The sequence below is a fragment of the Coregonus clupeaformis genome, chromosome 19 (genome assembly GCF_020615455.1).
Source record: "Coregonus clupeaformis isolate EN_2021a chromosome 19, ASM2061545v1, whole genome shotgun sequence".
Lineage (NCBI taxonomy): Eukaryota > Metazoa > Chordata > Actinopteri > Salmoniformes > Salmonidae > Coregonus > Coregonus clupeaformis.
The window spans coordinates 32,857,743-32,878,185 of NC_059210.1; the positions used below are offsets into that span (position 1 = coordinate 32,857,743).

Consider the following 20,443-nt stretch of genomic DNA (forward strand, 5'->3'; position numbering starts at 1 on the left):
AGAGGGGGCAGGAGTAGAGGGAGGGTTTGGGAGGGCAGGCTGAATGCTGAATGCATTATGGCGGATGCATTATGACACATTTTGAAAGTTAGATAACCGAATGAATGTTGACATGTCAGAACATTTGAATCTGTAGATTTGCTACACAATAAAACTAACTGATCTATCAGAGAATTAGACAACTTGCTGGAACTTAAAAAAAAAAAAACATCTCGCCAAGGCACTAGATTAAATGTTTTCTTACATAATCTCTCCAAGAGCTCTCAGGGGTGGATTTACAGTATAATAAGATGCTTTGATGTGAAGAACTGGTATTTGTCCCAGGAGTGTGGAGCCCCTGCAGCTTATTTGGGAACACAGTTCAGTTTCTTTCGGGGGAAAATGTCCAGTTTGATTCATAAGGATCAGGTGCACTGACCCAAGAGTGCGTAGACCTAACAAGATTTCAGGAAATTTGTGTTTGAGAAAAAAACATAGCATAATAGAGTTGAAAGAACAATGCCTATGGAAACCGGGTTCAATGAAAAGAAATTCTGCTCTGCTCATTTTGATGTTGTTTTCCTGCAGTGCCTGAGGACTGAAAATCCAAACTGGCCCCATTTTGTCTGTTATTGTGCAACTTCTAAAGTCTTCTCCGTCTTTTGTCTCTGCAGGGAGTCCCTCCAGAGCTGTGTCCACCATGTCCCTCTCATTGCGCACGTCGCGCAGAGTCATCTCCAGATCCATCACTAGGAGCCAGTCCTTTGCTGGGGTCAACTCCTACGATAAGCCCTACAGGTGAGGACACTCCCTTTGATAAGGTCTAGTGTACATTACTGTTACAGTGCATTTGGAAAGTATTCAGAACCCTTGACTTTTTCCACATTTTGTTATGTTACAGCCTTATTCTAAAATGGATTAGTTTTTTTCCCCTCATCAATCTACAAACCAAACCCAATAATGACAAAGCAAAAAACATAATTACATTTACATAAATATTCAGACCCTTTACTCAGTACTTTGTTGAAGCACCTTTGGCAGCGATTACAGCCTCAAGTCTTCTTTGGTATGACGCTACAAGCTTGGCACACCTGTATTTGGGGTGTTTCTCCCATTCTTCTCTGCAGATCCTCTCAAGCTCTGTCAGGTTGGATGGGGGGTGTCGCTGCACAGCTATTTTCAGGTCTCTTCAGAGATGTTCGATCGGGTTCATGTCCAGGCTCTGACTGAGCCACTCAAGGACATTCAGAGACTTGTCCCGAAGCCATTTCTGCGTTGTCTTGGCTGTGAGCTTAGGGTCGTTGTCAAGTTGGAAGGTGGACCTACGCCCCAGTCTGAGGTCCTGAGCGCTCTGGAGCAGGTTTTCATTAAGGATCTCTCTGTACTTTGCTCCATTCATCTTTCCCTCGATCCTGACTAGTCTCCCAGTCCCTGCTGCTGAAAAACATCCCCACAGCATGATGCTGCCACCACCATGCTTCACCGTAGGGATGGTGCCAGGTTTCCTCCAGACGTGACGCTTGGCCTTCAGGCCAAAGAGTTCAATATTGGTTTCATCAGACCAGAGAATCTTGTTTCTCATGGTCTGAGAGTCCTTTAGGTGCCTTTTGGCAAACTCCAAGTGGGCTGTCATGTGCCTTTTTACTGAGGAGTGGCTTCCGTCTGGCCACTCTACCATAAAGGCCTGATTGGTGGAGTGCTGCAGAGATGGTTGTCCTTCTGGAAGGTTCTCCCATCTCCACAGAGCAACTCTGTCAGAGTGACCATCGGGTTCTTGGTCACCTCCCTGACCAAGTCCCTTCTCACCCGATTGCTCAGTTTGGCCGGGCGGCCAGCTCTAGGAAGAGTCTTAGTGGTTCCAAACTTCTTCCATTTAAGAATGATGGAGGCCACTGTGTTCTTGGGTACCTTCAATGCTGCAGACATTTTTTGGTACCCTTCCCCAGATCTGTGCCTTGACACAATCCTGTCTCGGAGCTCTACAGACAATTATTTCGATCTCACGGCTTGGTTTCTGCTCTGACATGCACTGTCAACTGTGGGACCTTATATAGACAGGTGTGTGCCTTTCCAAATCATGTCCAATCAATTGAATTTACCACAGGTGGACTCCAATCAAGTTGTAGAAACATCTCAAGGATGATCAATGGAAACAGGATGCACCTGTGCTCAATTTCGAGTCTCATAGCAAAGGGTCTGAATACTTGTGTAAATAAGGTATTCAGTTTTTTTTTATATACATTTGCACACAAAAAATAAAACCTGTTTTCGCTTTGTCATTATGGGGTATTGTTATTAAATTAATGTAATCAATTTTAGAATAAGTCTGTAACGTAACAAAATGTGGAAAAATGGAAGTGGTCTGAATATGAATTCACTGTATATACACTGAGTATACAAAACACCTGCATTGAGAACACCTGATCTTTCCATGACATAGACTGACAAGGAGAATCCAGGTGAAAGCAATGATCCCTTATTGATGTCACTTGTTAAATACACTTAAATCAGTGTATATGAAGGGGAGGAGACAGGTTAAAGAAGGATTTTTAAGCCTGGAGACATGGATTGTGTATGTGTGCCATTCAGAGGGTGACTGTGTAAGACAAAATATTTAAGTGCCTTTGAATAGGGTATGGTAGTAGGTGCCAGGCGCACCGGTTTGTGTCAAGAACTGCAATGCTGCTGGGTTTTTCCACACTCAACAGTTTCCCGTGTGTTTCAAGAATGGTCCACCACCCAAAGGACATCCAGCCAGCTTGACACAACTGTGGGAAGCATTGGAGTCAAAATGGGCCAGCATCCCTGTGGAACGCTTTCGAGACCTTGTAGAGTCCATGCCCCAACGAATTGAGGCTGTTCTGAGGGCAAAAGGGAGGGGCTGTAACTGAATATTAGGAAGGTGTTCTTAATGTTTGGTAGACCTTACTGGTGGTACACTTCTGCCTTGAGTATCTACACATTTAACAATGCGGCTATAGGCTGCTGTTCTCGACATGGGACAATCTGTGTCACACGCCTGTATTTGACACACACACACACACACACACACACACACACACACACACACACACACACACACACACAGACTGGGTGTCTACTGTGGAGCCCCACCTGACAGGATATCCTGTAAAGCCCAAACTTCCTCTCCTTTCATGACGAGGGAAAAATATTTATTGCTTATTATGATTTTCCTGCCTTCAAAGCTGACAGGACTTTGGGAGTTTATTAGGCAATATGGGTGATTCCACGCCAGTGGGAATTCTGGCAATTCTCACATAGGAACTTCATTGGGAGGAAGGATGTTTGGAGTCCCATAGGGCGGCGCACAATTGGCCCAGCGTCGTCCGGGTTTGGCCGGTGTAGGTCGTCATTGTAAATACAAATTTGTTCTTAACTGACTTGCCTAGTTAAATAAAGGTTAAATAAAAATATAGAAAAATAAAAAGTGTTCTCTCAAATATGGAGTATATCTAGATTCTGAAATACAAATGTTCACATTAATTCATTCAACATTAAGAAATATTAATATTAACTACCCTTTTCAATTTTGCTTATTTATTTTTTACATTGTTTGTAATAATATAATCTTCAAACACGTCACATTTCCAGAGTGGGCTCTCTGGTACGTTTAATGCTATTAACCATTTTATACATAGAAATTGACATTATAGATCATGAACCAATCACAACATTCCTTTAGAATTGCACGTTCAGCAAGTCACAAGCAGAAGGAGATACCTTTTGAATCCATTTTCCCATTCAGTGTGTTGGTGGTGCTCATAGAAGTGATCATACCTTCAGAATTAGTGGAGAGCCCACTCAGGAAATGTGTCTTAAACAATGTCTTAAAGTGAACTAAATCTAAAAGGGTAGATTTGAGATATTAAAGACATACTCCAGAACATTGGCGACTACTAAATATTTTTTAAACCTCCTGTTTGGGATGTGTCAATGTGTAGTTCATACATGCATGATCTATGAGCAGAATTACTGTCATACCTCAATTAGCAACGAAGTCCCTAGTTTGAAAGCGACTGCTTTTCTGGAAGCTGTGCTGCGCCATTTTCCCCCACGTGGGCCAGCCCCCTAGAAATTTGAGTTCAACAATGAGCTTCAGCCCCTCGCCATTTGAGTGATCACTAGCAAGAGGCACATCATGCACGCAGAGCAAGAGATGGCCCAATGACATGGTGCACATATCGGCACATACTGTGGGGTCAAAAATTATTGACACCCTTGATAAAGATTAGCAATCATGACTATACAATAAATAATTCAAATACTGAGCTATATTGTATGCAAAAAAAATTGGGGGGATTTTATACTAATACAATTGCTCAGAGAAAGATTGTTTAACAAGTAATTGTTTTTCTCAAAAAGGTTGGGGTTAAAATGATTGACACACCTAAAGACTCTTCTAAATAAAGTAGTCCAAAGGTTTAGTATTTGGTCCCATATTCCTAGCACGCAACGACTACATCAAGCTTGTGATTCTACAAATTTGTTGGATGCATTTGTAGTTTGTTTTGGTTGTGTTTCAGATTTTTGTGCCCAATAGAAATGAATGATAAATAATGTATTGTGTCATTTTGGAGTCACCTTTATTGTAAATAAGAATATAATGTTTCTAAACACATGTGGATGCTACCATGATTACGGATAATGATGAGTGAGAAAGTTAGAGGGTCAAAGATCATACCCCCAAGACATGATAACCGCTCACCATTACCAATAACATGAGAGGTCAGCATGTCTTGGGGCAGTTTGGGGGTATGATCTTTGACCCTCTGCAACTTTCTCACTCATCAATTTACATAAGTATTCACACCCTTGAGTCAATACTTTGTAGAAGCACCTTTGGCACCGATTTCAGCTGTGAGTCTTTCTGGGTAAGTCTCTAAGAGCTTTGCACACCTGAATTGTGCAACATTTGCCCATTTATTATTACAACAATTATTCAAGCTCAAATTGGTTGTTGATCATTGCTAGACAACCATTTTCAGGTCTTGCCATAGATATTCAAGTAGATTTAAGTCAAAACTGTAACTCTACCACTCCGGAACATTCACTGTCTTCTTGGTAAGGAACTCCAGTGTAGATTTGGCCTTGTGTTTTAGGTTATTGTCCTGCTGAAAGGTGACTTCATCTCCCAGTGTCTGGTAGAAAACAGACAAAACCAGGTTTTCCTCTAGGATTCTGCCTGTGCTTAGCTCTATTCCGTTTCTTTTTTATCCTGTAAAACTCCCCAGTCCTTAACAATTACAAGTATACCTATAACATGATGCAGCCACCACTATGCTTGAAATTATGGAGAGTGGTACTCAGCAATGTGTTGTATTGGATTTGTCCCCAACATAACACTTTGTATTCAGGACAGAAAGTTAATTGCTTTGCCACATTTTTTGCAGTATTACTTTAGTGCCTTGTTGCAAACAGGATGCACGTTTTGGAATATTTTTTCTGTACAGTCTTCCTTTTCGCTCTATCAATTAAGTTAGTATTGTGGAGTAACTCACAGCCATTAAACTCTAACTGTTTTAAAGTCACCATTGGCCTCATGATGAAATCCCTGAGCAGTTTCCTTCGTCTCTGGCAATTGAGTTAGAAAGGACGCCTGTATCTTTGTAGTGACTGGGTGTATTGATACACCATTCTAAGTGTAATTAATAACTTCACCATGCTTAAAGGAATATTCAATGTCTGCTTAAAATGTTTACCCATCTACCAATAGGTGCCCTTCTTTGTGAGGCATTGGAAAACCTCCTTGGTCTTTGTGGTTGAATCTACCAATAGGTGTTAAACACTTATTGCACAGAGTGAGTCCATGCAACTTATTATGCGACTTGTTAAGTACATTCTTACTCCTGAACTTATTTAGGCTTGCCATAACAAAGGGGTTGAATACTTATTGACTCAAGACATTTCATTTTTCTTATTTTAAAACTATTCCACTTTGACATTATGGGGTATTCTGTGTAGGCCAGTGACAAAAATAATCTCAATTTAATCAATTTTAAATTCAGGCTGTAACACAACAAAATGTTGAAAAAGTCAAGGGCTGTGAATACTTTCTGAAGTCACTGTAGCTCAGTATTTGAATTATTTATTTTATAGAGTCATTATTGCTCATCTTTATCAAGGGTGTTAATAATTTCGGACTCCACTGTATGTGATGTAGTGTGCAATTTTCGGGACCATTTTGGCTAGTGAGCGCTGCTTTCAGAACTAGTGTCTAAAAAGTATACAAATGTACCGGAGAATGTCTTTAATATTAATATGTTTAATGTTGAGTAAATGAATGTGATTTTTATTTATTTTTTTGAATCAAGACATATACTCCCTTATTTTCTTTCTTCCCTGTCGTCAGGTAGAATGGAGGAAAATCAAGGGCACTAGTTATTTATTAATGAAGGTTCATCTACTAGCAACCAGGTCAGAATATGAAAGGAAGGACAGAGCGAGGAGAATGGAGTGTGTATGCTTGAGTAACAGGCGCATGAGTGTGTGTGTTTGTGCTAGAGTCAGAGACCCTCAGGAGATGGAGGAAGAGGAAATGTAGCTGTCTCTAAAAGTTTGATTATCTGTATTTTTTCAGCTAAATTCTTTCTGCTGTCTACAGTTATAAGGAATGCATTAACATTAAGCAGTAGTTATGATTCACGTCTTTGTTATTAGTTTTATGTCTGGATGAGGGAGTGAAAGGTGTGTTGAGTCTTACCAGACAATATCTTGCTTGAGTTTTTTCAAAGCTGAAGAGAATATGAGCAGCCTAGACAGACTCATCATGCATTTCTCTTCCGTAGCCCATTGACTGGCCTGTCGTCTGTGAAAGAGGAGCCTTGACTCACATTGATTACCTGTTGGATTTGATAAAGGAAAATTGATTATTTTATTAATCAACTCAGAATGTTATTATCACCCCTGACTATGCAAATCTATGCTTTACACACGTTGCAATAAAATATGCTTTGGAAGGGTGTGTTGGAGATGGGATAGTCCATCAGTGTCCTTGCCAGTGGGGAGGCATCAACATGTCTTTGGCCTGTTCTGTATGAATGAGACTCATCTCCATATCATGTTTAAAGCATTTAAAAATAATATTGATTCCATCAACTCACCAACAGTCAGTGATTGCAGTGCTACATTTTCAGCCTTGCCATTAGTAAAAAGCATTGTGTGTTGTGTTTTAGGAACCTATCAGTGTTCAGCACCCCGGTGGTCACCAGGAAGCCCTCCAGAGTCAGCAGGATGTTCACCCTCTCTGCTAAATCACCACCGCCCAAGGTGCCCCAGCCTGAGAGGCTAGACGAGGTCTACGAGGCTCTGAAGAGAGGCCTGCAGTGAGCACAAACACACAGAAAGCACTTTTGCATAATACGTTACTGTCGTGCATGCCTGCTCAGACAGACAGGAAATTGACATGCCATGTATGTCTCAGGTCTTACCTACAGGTGCACCAGATGGAGCTGGACAGCCTGAGCCAACAGATGAGGGAGTCCAAGAGGAACTCTCGTCTGGTAGGTACCACCATGTCTTGAATCTACCTTAAAATGGGCATACGCTCACTTGATCTTGTAAAGGTTTTACTGGACAGTATAATCATGTGATCTTCTTGTTCCTCTTCAGGGGTTTCTCTATGAGCTGGATAAGGTGAGTTTGACCCCGGTCTTTTATTATTCACCCACTCCATTGCACAGTAGCACACAGTAAGCATATGAGCTTTCACCAAAAGTTTAGGTCTTATAAAACTATCAGACAGCAATCCATTGGTCCCAAATTACATTCTATCCATTATTTTACTTTGAGAATTAAGTTTAGCATAATTTTGAAAGAGTCCTCCTTGTGTTTCTTCCAACAGCAAGTAAAAGTGATTGAGAGGTTCATGCGACGGCTTGAGTTCCATCTAAGCAAGGTGAGTCCTTTGTGTGTGTGTGTGTGTGTGTGTGTGTGTGTGTGTGTGTGTGTGTGTGAATAGGAAACAATAGTGTGATTGGTAACTTATATAAGCACACAGTTTATTTATCTTGGTTGTGTCAGATAGGAATTGATGTGAAAAGGTGTGTAAGCTACATAATGTATGTGAAATTAAACAAGTAACTTTAGGTTTTCATTTTATTACAACTGACCACTCATAGAGTATGTCCGTAGCCACCCACACACTACAGCAGGCCTAGCAGACAGACAGGGTCTCTAACAGTGATTATGTGTGTGAGTACCTGGCAGGTCTCAGACCAGGGGTAAGGTCCAGCAGCTCTTGGCTTAGTCACTGTGCTTATGAGTGAGTGACCATTGTGCTCTTTCTAACTTTCAAAACGAGCCCTGTGTTTGCGTTGGTGCGACTGAGCCTCATCACACAGTATGGCTGGGCGTGGTTAAGTGACAGGGGTGGCCTCAGGCTAATCTCACATTCCTGGTTTGTTTTCTGAGCGTTTTAACCCTCTCCTGAGAGAGCAAGACACTTGTGAGGCTGCTAACCCGACACAGCTGCAGCAGCACAGGAACACCTCCTCCTACCTGTTTGATTAGTTTGTGTTTTACAAGCGGGGAGTGCCTTGGGGAACCTCTGACCTCCTAGCAGTCAAATGTCATGGCCCATCACCTGGATAAGGAGAGCAGAGGGTTTATTTTGAATTTGAAAGTAAACTTAACCACTTGTTGACCTGCCCTTCCTCTTCCTGGTGACTGAGTTAGGCTGATTGCCCCTCCAGAAGGAAACACCATTGATTGGTTTTTATTCTGAAGGTTCCTTGAGCTGTCTGTCTCAGGGCTGGTTGGGTTTGGTCGAGGGCAGCTATGCAATCCCTTAGAGATAAGTAGTGGTGCGTGGGTAAGAGCAACCTCTGTCCGATGAAGTCCATAGCATATTGCATGTAATAAACCGTTACATGACCTACAGCATGGTCAAGGAAGTTAATGTTTCTGACCTTTTCGGACCACTAAACAGCTATTGATTTTAGATTTTTTTTTACATTTTAGTCATTTAGCAGACGCTCTTATCCAGAGCAACTTACAGGAGCAATTAGGGTTTAGTGCCTTGCTCAAGGGCACATCAACAGATTTTTCACCTAGTCGGCTCGGGGATTAGAACCAGCGACCTTTCGGTTACTGGCACAACGCTCTTAACCACTAAGCTACCTGCCGCCCCACAGAGTTACTTTAAGTTGCAAAGAAAACAGGAGCTGCCTCCACTATTCCAGCACCATTTCAACTTCAACATTTCAAAATCATCAAATCACCTAAGCTTAGTCTAGTACAGTGACAACTAAAATATACCAAAAACGATTTAGTCCAATCAACATAAACGAAATATAATGTGGCTGTCCATGGTTCTGATTTCTGTGTGCGTGTGTGCGTGCAAGTAGATAAAACATGTTGACCACCCTACTTGTAGAGAAATGCCAATGCCGTCCTCATCTCTTTCATGTTGATTAAACGTTCTATGACTCTGTCATACAGTACACGCTTTTATTTTTTGTTGTCATAGGTTACCTGGCTAAATTGCTTGCTCGCTAGCCTAACTTCCTTTCATGGGCAACGTTGGCTAGTTAACATTAGCCTTCTAGATCTAGCTACATATTGAACTTCCATCCTCTCAGGCCAGGGGCACAATGTATGAATTAATGGTTGGATCAGAATCGCTGTTATAATCATTGGCCAGTACGGAGAATTAAGTAAAACCACATCCCTATCTCCATCCATGGCTAATTTAGGAAAGGGGCAATTTTAGCTAGCTAGCCTGCCACCGGAGGACAACAACACAACGAGATGCAACAATTCAAGTTGTTTCTGTCAATGACGTATGCTCTCGATGCAATTTGATAGGAGTGACTCCAAACTGGCTTCCCTTGACACTTTATTTTGGTGCACCAGGATCACTCACAGTTGAGCTCACTCAGTTTAGCTCAACGCTGATTGGCTATTATTTTATACTTTTTTTTTATCAAGGGAGGCCAAATGCTTGCTGGCTTCCCTTGCATTCAATTTTGATATCAAATCTAAATCCCAAAATTCTGGTGTATAGAGCCAAATTAAACGTTTTAGCTTCACTGTCCAAATAAATACGTAGAGAAGTGTATGTAAAGTTCCAGTAATCCTTCAGGCTGCTCTGCAATGCAGAGGATTTGGTTTCTCCCCCCTCTGCACTCTGCTCAGTCTCCCAGTCAGCTCCACAGGGGAGCACTTCTGCTTTAATCATCACATCTCAATGGAGAAGCATTTAGGGAATGGCCAAACCAGCCCTGCTGGGTGTCTGCAGACATATCTTGTTAAATATGGGAATTTTCCACTAGTCGTTTCACCTACAGTGCATTCGGAAAGTGTTCAGACCCCTTGACTTTCTCCACATTTTGTAACGTTACAGCCTTATTCTAAAATTGATTAAAAATATATGGAGACCCATGGGGCGGCGCGCAATTGGCCCAGCGTCGTCCAGGGTAGGGGAGGGAATGGCCGGCAGGGATGTAGCTCAGTTGATAGAGCATGGTGTTTGCAACGCCAGGGTTGTGGGTTCGATTCCCACAGGGGGTATGAAAAAAAAATAATGTAAGTCGCTCTGGATAAGAGCGTCTGCTAAATGACGTAAATGTAAATGTAAATGTATATATATCGTCAATCTACACACAATACTGACTCTGGTTTCTCCTCATTACGCACAAGCCTTTCGCCTTTTACTAAAGACTTCCAGGGAGAGGAACACTTGAACATATTTTTGGTTAGGCGGCAGGTAGCCAAGCGGTTAGAGGCAAGCCAGTTTGAATCCCAGGTCTGCCAGAAAAAAATTGTCAGGAAGTAATAATAAATAATACGCCATTTAGCAGACGCTTTTATCCAAAGCGACTTACAGTCATGTGTGCATACATTTCTACGTATGGGTGGTCCCGGGGATCGAACCCACTACCCTGGCGTTACAAGCGCCATGCTCTACCAATTGAGCTACAGAGGAAGTGAGCTGTCAACTGGATTGTTGTTGTTGTCAAATCCTAGATGCCATGGCCTGCTGTTGTGCCCTTAAGCAAGGCATTTAACCCCCCACAACAACAGCTCCCCGGGCGCCCAGTGTTGCAGCCTCCCGCACCTCTCCAAAACCTGTATGTGTGTGTATGTATGTGTCTTTCAGTGGGGTTGGGTGAAAGGTCGACTTTTGGCACGAAAAACTCAGCCTCTTTCAAAATGTTCTAACAGAAATGGGGTGTGCCTTTGGTGGTTCATTGTGTCATTCTGGGCATGCGCGCTGTGACCGACGTAGCTAGTTCGTTAGCTAAGCTAGCCACTGTAGCTAGCCAGTAACTTCTCCAGTATGTGATGACGTCATTTCACAGGATTCGTTTTTGGACGGAAGCTGTAGAGATCGGTAAGAAATGGCACCTCAGTAGCCAAATAACTTATTCATCAAATGTTTTGTTTTTACGCATCAAATGACCTGGTATGATGGTGCATTGATCAGTTAAACAGTTGAATGCCGTTTTTTTTGCATTTTTGCCCAAATTCGACTTTTAAAAGTGGAAGTCAAATATCAGTTGGACCTTGTGTGCAATTGACCAATAAAGTTATCTTAATCTAAATCTTCTGCGTAACCTCTACCAGTGGCGTCAGTTCAGCTAAACCTACGGTATGGCAAAGTGGGGCGGGTTTGGAAGTTGAAACTAATTTACTGCATTTCTACACAATTTGTTAACTCTAAAATGCTATTTGGAGAATAGCAAAAACAAACAAAAATGTCACCTGACATTAATTATGTCCGCAAGATTAGGTTTAAAGGGCTGTGAAATGGTATGTACAATGTCAACCACTGCGTAACCTCATAATAAATTGACTAATTTACTTGTGGAACGGCGCATACAGTGCAACGAGAAATAGATGCTTAATACACGCTATTAAGTCACAACAATGTCGACATCAATGTGAAAGTAACCAGTGCATAAAACAGCTGGTCGTGAGGCTTACAAGGCAGAGTTCAAATGTCGACATCAAATTCAAAGCAATCGGTGTACTGCCTAAACAGCTGACCGGCAAAGTCAACTGTCTGGCACTGTCTCTGCTTTCTTAAAGTGAGAGAAATGCCAGCTAAACAATACACTAAACAGCCGTTTACTTTTTTGTAGCCTACTTTTACATTTTTGGTCTTGAGCTAGGGTATGACGACTGCCCCTGACCTCTACACAGAGCGTAACTTTATTCCAGGTTTACCTCTCTCTCCTACCTCTGATGGGTTATTCAGGCCAGTCAGCAGTGGCGTGTAGTCATGGATTCCAAGGCAAACCAGGCTTCCCCAAAAAAATGACCAAGAAAAAAAAAACATAATTAATCTTTCGTCTCACTGTGTTTCATACATTTCCTTCAATTCGCAAGAGGCTGAATGTATCTCACCGGAGACGGCATCCAAGCGAACGAAACCGCGCTCCTCTGTCTCTATGTGTATGCCATCTATGCTGTCTGGTCAAAAAGAGGTATGACATTGTTGCGTCCTGTAGCATTTAATGCAAGGGAAGCCAGCGAGCATTTGGCCTCCCTTGATAATTTTTAAAATAAAATAATAGCCAATCAGCATTGAGCTAAACTGAGTGCGCTCAGCTGTGAATGGACCTGGCGCACCAAAGAAAAGTGTAAAGGGAAGCCAGTTGTGATTGGTGTGAAGCCAAATCCTATCACGTTAGAAGCCAAAAGTCATTGACAGAAAACTTGAATTGTTGCATCTTGTTGTGTCGTCCTCCGGTTGCTGGCTAGCTAGCTGAATTTGTCCCTTTCCTAAATTAGCCATGGATCGAGATAGGGATTAGACTAAGCATAGGTGATTAGATTATGTTGAAATGGTGCTGGAATAGTGGCGGCAGCAGTGCCTGTTTTCATTGCGACTTGCGTTAACTCGCCGTGGTTCTAAATCAATAGTTGTTTTGTAGTCTGAAAATGTCGGAAACATTAACTTGCTTGACCATGCTGTAGGTCATGTTTGTTACATGCAATATGTTTTGTGGACTTCACCGGACAGATGTTGCTCTACGGTTTCGTGATGAAACAAAGATATGGTTGAATTTATTCTGCCATTTGTCTTCTTATTGTCTCGGCCTTAGGCCTATATATCACGGTTTCAAGCCTCGATTTGGTCTTATTTTTTTGTGTGTGTTTTTTTTGCATTGGATAAAGGTAGAGACTCAGAGCTAGAAAATGGAATATCATACGCTGCAGTTGAAGAACAGTGGGAAAGTAATTCTGCTTTGAAAGTTGATAAACTTGTAACCCCACCTTTGAGAAAATGGCCCTTGAATGTTTTGGTACACCTACTGGAGAGCTCTTCTTTAGGCTATAACTAGCAATGCAAATGTATTTCTGATTCGAATAATATTACTACACAGATCCTACATGTTAGCTAGCGAGCCAGCAAGCTAATGTTTGCTAGCTAACTAACAGTACGCTTTAACTTAAAAACTACTTTCTGACAAAATTTAGAAACGTATATCTGAAAATGTAGCTAGACTGTTACCCGTATACATGGATGAATGCTTCACGGCAGACTGGAACCATCACTCCGGTTCACACTGACCATGGCGTATGCAGAAAGTAGCCCATCACTTTTTCCAACTGATCTGTCGATAGCGCCTGCTAAATTCAGGTTATCAATGTTGTTGAGAAAAGTAGCAAAACTTTGTAGTTCTCGATGGCTAACGTTATATCTTTCAAAAATGGCGCAGTAGAAAGGACTGTCAACACATACTGATCAGCTCACGTTATAGACAGAAGCATGCTACATGGCAGACCAATCCAAACTTATCTCCCGGCAGGTCCAGCCCATCCATTATCTCAGCCAATCATGGCTAGCGGTAAGGTTCCTGCCTTTTTCTGTGGCTAAACCAACTAGGCTTGTAATTTAACAATTTTAGTCGTATTTATGGATGGAATACAAGTTTGTTATTAAGGCACATGAAAGTTCACGTTCCAGAAAGCATTTCTGCCATAAAAAACGCATTTTGATAAAAAAATAAATGTTTACATTCAAATGCTGCTCCTGTGAAGTAGTGACGTGCGACATACGCCTAGTTTCCTGAAACGAGTCACATATGAACTAACAGGTTGTAGAGCAAACAATGCAATTATCACAACACATAGATGGAATAGGTATTTTTTTATTCCCTGGCTTCCCTAGTAATTTTACCCTCACACCACTGCTGCCAGGCAGTTCAGAATAACTTTGTTTCAGTCTACAGAGTTTGGTGTCAAATAGCACCTAGCTGTCTGTTCAAACGACTATCCCACAACTCCGACACCCATGCATACCCCACAAGACATGCCACCAGGGGTCTCTTCACACTCCCCAAGTCCGGAACAGACTCTGGAAAACGCGCAGTACTACACAAAGTCATGACTACATGGAACTCTATTCCACACCAAGTAAATCATGCAAGCAGTAAAATCGGATTTAAAAATACAGATAAACCTCACCTTAAGGAACAACGCAGACTGTGAAGTGACACACACACACACACACACACACACACACACACAGGCAAACACACATGCATACACGCACTCTACACATACTTATGTATGGTGGTATTATACATGTTTTATTGTAGATATGTAGTGGGGTAATAATGTTATATGTACTGTTATTTATAATATTTTTTGCCTTAATTTGTTTGGACCCCACGAAGAGAGGCAGCTAATGGGGATACTTAATAAATACAAATACACATTCAAATGTAATATGACATTCCAATTCAGTTCTTGAATTCACTCATGAAGTGGAGAATTTATGTTGAATTCAATTAGAATTTCAATTGAATTAGATTTTTTGGACTTTTGAAATTGTAAAACATGTATTCTTTTGGAATTTATTTTAATTGGAATTCCCAGTTAAATCATTTAAACTTTTATTTCAATATTTCCAGTATAGCTTTCTGAACAGTGACATGATCAGCCTGATGGAATTTAAATTGGAATTTGTGGAATTGTTGGGGATAATATTTAATTATTGGAATTTATCTAACATTGGAATTGAATTATCTCTGAATTCAAAGACTGACCTATAATTTGAATTTAATTACATTTACATGGACAGAGAATTTAATTAGAATTTAATTTTGGAACTAACCCCAACCCTGGTAGTCTATCAGGTGGCTTTGTTTTTGGCTGCAGTGAGTGAAGTTTAAAGGAGGCACACACTGTTACTCACTCCCGAAATCGGTTGTTTTATGGTTTTACATGCAGGTAGAGTGCTTCATCGTAAACACACATTGAGAGTGAGGCTAGTTTTATGTTACTGAGAGTATAGTCTTCAAACCAACATGTTGAGACAGTGTTCAGAGAGGGTCATCAGGAATGCAGGTATAGAGTGCTGTTGTTTGGAATGGTGGGTAAGTGGACCACGTCAGCTGCACTGCAAGCCTCTGTGATCATCACTAAATGGAGGGAACGTGACAGAAGTATGTAGAATATGGGGCTGCTCTCAATGCTATCAGAATGAAAGGATGGCGATGCACCCTCTCACTCACTCATAAAACATCTCCCAAGGAGTCGGCTCTAGTGAATGGAGCTCTCATGGTGTTAGTGTGTTTACTAATTCATTCATTCAGGCTGGCGTGTTAGCAGCAGCTCAGTGGATCCACACAGTCAGAGTGGGCCTGACATTCTGGGTCACTCACTGTGGTGAATCAGGGTGTCTGAAAGTGGGGAGACAGAGTGGGAGATAGTGGGCATCTTTTAGTGAATGAGGCACCGCGCTTAAAGCGATGTGCACTGATTCAGAAAACCAGGACAAAGTCAAAACACACAGTACCACACTTCTCCTGTGACCTGAAAATAATGTGTGATGTTTTAGACAAGGTGAATGCAAGTTTAATCTGTGAGAGTCTCTACAATGTTATTTGATGGAACATGCAGACAGTGTTTGATTTTATGTGTGTGTCAGTGGTTGTACTGTATCTGTCTGAGATTGACAGCATTTGTGTCACAGTGAGTGAGTATGAATGTGTGTATTGTAAGTGCTTTAACTGTTTCCTGTCTCCCGTAACGGTTTACAGTTCAACAGCTGCCTCCCCATATCTGCTGACGGATCAATAAAATGTTTATGATATATACAGTACAAATGGGAAATGAGATGCGTGAGGAAGTCGTAGACAAATAAGGCGGCCAACAACAGGATGCAAAGTTTATATACAGTGCATTCGGAAATAATTCAGACCCCTTGACTTTTTCCACATTTTGTTGCCTTATTCTAAAATGGATTAAAATATTATTTTTACTCATCAATCTATACACAATACCCCATAATGACAAAGCGAAAACAGGTTTTTATAACTTTTTGCAACTTAAAAAAAAATATATATATATATATATCTTATTTGCATAAGTATTCAGACCCTTTGCTGTGAGACTTGAAATTGAGCTCAGGTGCATCCTGTTTCCATTATCATCCTTGAGATGTTTCTACAACTTGATTGGAGTCCACCTGTGGTAAAGTCAATTGTTTGGACATGATTTGGAAAGGCACACACCTGTCTATATAAGGTCCCACAGTTGACAGTGCATGTTAGAACAAAAACCAAGCCATGAGGTCGAAGGAATTGTCCGTAGAGCTCCGAGACAGGATTGTGTCGAGGTACAGATCTGGGGGTTACAAAAAAATGTCTACAGCATTGAAGGTCCCCAAGAAAACACAGTGGCCTCCATCATTCTTAAATGGAAGAAGTTTGGAACCACCAAGAAGCTACCTAGAGCTGGCCGCCCAAACTGAGCAATCGGGGGAGAAGGGCCTTGGTCAGGGAGGTGACCAAGAACCTGATGGTCACTCTGACAGAGCTCCAGAGTTCCTCTGTGGAGATGGGAGAACCTTCCAGAAGGACAACCATCTCTGCAGCACTCCACCAATCAGGCCTTTATGGTAGAGTGGCCAGACGGAAGCCACTCCTCATTAAAAGGCACATGACAGCCCGCTTGGGGTTTGCCAAAAATCACCTAAAGCACTCTCAGACCATAAGAAACAAGATTCTCTGGTCTGATGAAACGAAGATTGAACTCTTTGGCCTGAATGCCAAGCGTCACGTCTGGAGGAAACCTGGCAACATCCCTATGGTGAAGCATGGTGATGGCAGCATCATGATGTTGGGATGTTTTTCAGCAGCAGGGACTGGGAGACCAGTTAGGATCGAGGGAAAGATGAACGGAGCAAAGTACAGAGAGATCCTTGATGAAAACCTGCTCCAGAGCACTCAGGACCTCAGACTGGGACGAAGGTTCACCTTCCAACAGGACAACGACCCTAAGCACACAGCCAAGACAATGCAGATGTGGCTTAGGGACAACTCACTGAATGTCCTTGAGTGGCCCAGCCAGAGCCCAGACTTGAACTCGATCTAACATCTCTGGAGAGACCTGAAAATAGCTGTGCAGCGACGCTCCCCATCCAACCTGACAGAGCTTGAGAGGATCTTCAGAGAAGAATGGGAGAAACTCCCCAAATACAGGTGTGCCAAGCTTGTAGTGTCATACCCAAGAAGACACGAGGCTGTAATCGCTGCCAAAGGTGCTTCAACAAAGTAAAATACTAAGGGTCTGAATACTTATGTAAATTTGATCTTTAGTTTTTTTGTATTGTGTGTAGATTGATGGGGAAAAAACAATTTAATCAATTTTAGAATAAGGCTGTAACATAACAAACTTTCCGAATGCACTGTATGTGTTTTGTGAGGCCAGTGGAATATCACCATCTGGAGTTCCACTGCATTGCAGTTGCTTCTTAATTTTACAGACTCTTTTTTCAGAGGTCGTAAAAGTGTCAAGAACCAAGGGAAGGATTATGGCGCAATTACATGCTTTACGGTTCCATGATGATTGAAATAGAATGTCATGACCATAGAACTAAATTGATTGCTATTATTGAAAATAATTAATGAAGAGAGCTTTAGGGTTTATTCTTGAATGGTTGGTGAATAAAATAAATAACAAAACTAGAATATACAGTAATTGTATAACCGCTGTAAGGGACAATTGAAATTAACCATCCATGACTGTGTTTTGTCCTCCTCAGATTGATGAGCTGTATGAGGCCTACTGTATGCAGCGCCGGCTGAGGGATGGGGCCAATAAAATGGTGAAGGCTTACACAGACTCCCAGGGCAGCCGCGAGGCCAGAGAGAGCCTCTCTGAGGCCAACAAGGGCTACAAAGAGTACACAGAGGTGAGGGGTGTGAGAGGGGAGCATGGTCAGGGAGGGAAGGAAGGGGGAACAGGGTAAAATGGGCAGGAAGCTGTGGTTTGAGTCAGTGTCCTGAGATTGATTTCAAAGACTGCAGGGTAACCTAAGAATAGGTGCTCTCCTTATTATATCCCCCTCTGATATTAGTACAACGATTTGAAGTTTTGACTGCCTAATGTTTTGCTTAACTTTCCCTCTTTCACTCTTTGCAGAACATGTGCATGTTGGAGAGCGAGCTGGAAAACCAGCTGGGAGAGTTCCATGTGAAAATGAAGGGTATGTTCATTTTAGTCAACTCCTTCCTCTTCCCTGTCTGTTGTGACTCTGGACCGTGTATTGTAGCTTCCTGTTGGTCTATTTCAATAAAACGGTTGCATTGTTAGTGTTTGTTTGTATGTGGCCTTGAAGCTTTTTGTTTGTGTTGCAGGTCTAGCAGGATTTGCACGGCTCTGTGCTGGAGACACATATGAAGTGAGTTTCTCTCTCTCCCTCTCCTTCTCCCTCTCTCTCTCCACTTTTGCATGGCTGCCCCAGCATCATCATTCCTCTAAGCATTAGTGCTGGTGGAGGGCGGTGGAGGGAGTGGATACTCTACCAGTGGCGGCCGCTGATTGGCTGAATACCAGGGGCGTGAGGACGTTTGGAGTTGTCAGCAAAGCAGCATGACAGAAATATGATGCAAAGTTTTTGAACTACCGGTAGTTTCTTTTAGAAGATATATAAAGCGATCTGTACATTTGAACAACTGCATAAATACAACTATTTCACTTTTTCAAAAACCGAACGACCACTGTTGCACTGTTTTGAACAGATTATATTATTTAGAACTAGTGCACCAGGGATAACACAACAAGCATGCAGATGCAATAAGTGTAAAAACATTATCTAACTGGGGTAGCTAGCGAACATAATGTCACAAAGCAAGATGCCAGTTAACTTTCATTCTGAAATAACCTCATATTTCCGAGTTAGTCAGATATTGAGAAATTGGCATTGGAGCTAACTAGCTAGCAAGCTAACAGCTAGCTAGCTGCTTATCAAAGGTAGAGATAACTGGTTAATTTGACCTAAAAATCTACCAAACAATTTCTTAATGTTTCTCAACATTTCTGTAGCTGGCTAATTCATTTGATCATGCTTTGTGAGACACCCGGTTTTAGGATGTTTTAGTCCACACAACATGGGGGAGAAACAAAATCAGCCAGGCTTTTTTGACGTACCAGATCCGCGATGAGAAGCTTCTATTTTTGTTGGATATAGTTGTCCGGTTTATCAGATCCCAGGCTCCCATGACTTTTATGATTATTTATTTACAAGTTAATTACAATTTGCTTTAGTGACATCTGTACCTGATAGAGCAGATTTAGTCTCACGTGTGGAAGTAAGCCGTCTGGCACGAGAGACTCATTGGGAGGTAGACTAGAGCAGACCCAGAGGTTCTGACTGAACGGATGCAAATTTGAGCGCCCCAGGACGGTCCATTTACTTTGTGCTCTTATAATTCATGTGGGGCAGTAAGTAACTGAACAGCTAGTTTTTAACAATATATTTTTTGAAACAGGTAAATGTATACATTTCTGCACTTTTATGAGCAGTTATAAAAATACTAACTTTTGTTTGTTGTTGACCAATCACAAGTGGGGTGCCGCCCCTAGTGGGCGGGCCACCGCTGTATGCTACAGTAGCATGGCCTCTCAGCTGGGCTGTCTGGGGGGATTAGCAGACTGCAGGAGGAGGAGGGTAATTGGAAAAGGAAAGGCGTTAATGTGTCAGCACTGCCTCTGTCTGTTTAACATGCATAGATTTAGTGATGATTGACAGCATAATCGATGGAGTGAGTCAGTGGAGCGCTGCGTTCCCTCCCTGGGAGAAGGCAACTATAAACAGAACCTCTAGAGTTTAGCTCAGCTTCAGCACAAACACATGACTCAGCGATGACTTGAGAATAGGGAAATGTGTGAAGACCAAAATGTGACAGTGTCTGGCTCATTGTGTATCTGTCTGCTATGCCAGCTTGAACCTAAACCTGACCCCTGACCTTTTAGATCTTTATGAAGTATGGGCGGCAGCGCTGGAAGCTGAAGGGAAGGATTGAGATCAACGGCAAGCAGGTGTGGGACAGCGAGGACATGGTCTTCCTGCCTCTCATCACAGAGTTTCTATCATTAAAGGTACGAAGCAGCAAATCCTGACCTAAAACACACACGCGTGCGCATGCAAGCACACACATGCGCACACACATGCGCGCATATAGGCACATGCAGGCACACACAG

At 42.0% G+C, this 20,443-nt stretch overlaps 1 protein-coding gene and 1 pseudogene across 3 annotated transcripts in view; both read left to right on the forward strand.

Moving 5' to 3' along the window:
- The window catches only part of LOC121531870 (rho family-interacting cell polarization regulator 1), a 137,555-nt gene that overhangs the window by 83,197 nt on the left and 33,915 nt on the right, over window positions 1-20,443 (forward strand). For all 3 annotated transcript variants that reach the window (XM_041837393.2, XM_041837394.2, XM_041837395.2), the window contains exons 2-10: window positions 654-777; window positions 7,173-7,322; window positions 7,421-7,499; window positions 7,609-7,632; window positions 7,841-7,894; window positions 18,002-18,151; window positions 18,382-18,445; window positions 18,597-18,640; window positions 20,215-20,340. In XM_041837393.2, the coding sequence (XP_041693327.1) occupies window positions 680-777; window positions 7,173-7,322; window positions 7,421-7,499; window positions 7,609-7,632; window positions 7,841-7,894; window positions 18,002-18,151; window positions 18,382-18,445; window positions 18,597-18,640; window positions 20,215-20,340 (789 nt within the window). In that variant the 5' untranslated portion in view covers window positions 654-679. The remainder of the gene's footprint in view (window positions 1-653; window positions 778-7,172; window positions 7,323-7,420; window positions 7,500-7,608; window positions 7,633-7,840; window positions 7,895-18,001; window positions 18,152-18,381; window positions 18,446-18,596; window positions 18,641-20,214; window positions 20,341-20,443) is intronic.
- On the forward strand, window positions 10,613-10,713 carry LOC121532373 (annotated as a pseudogene).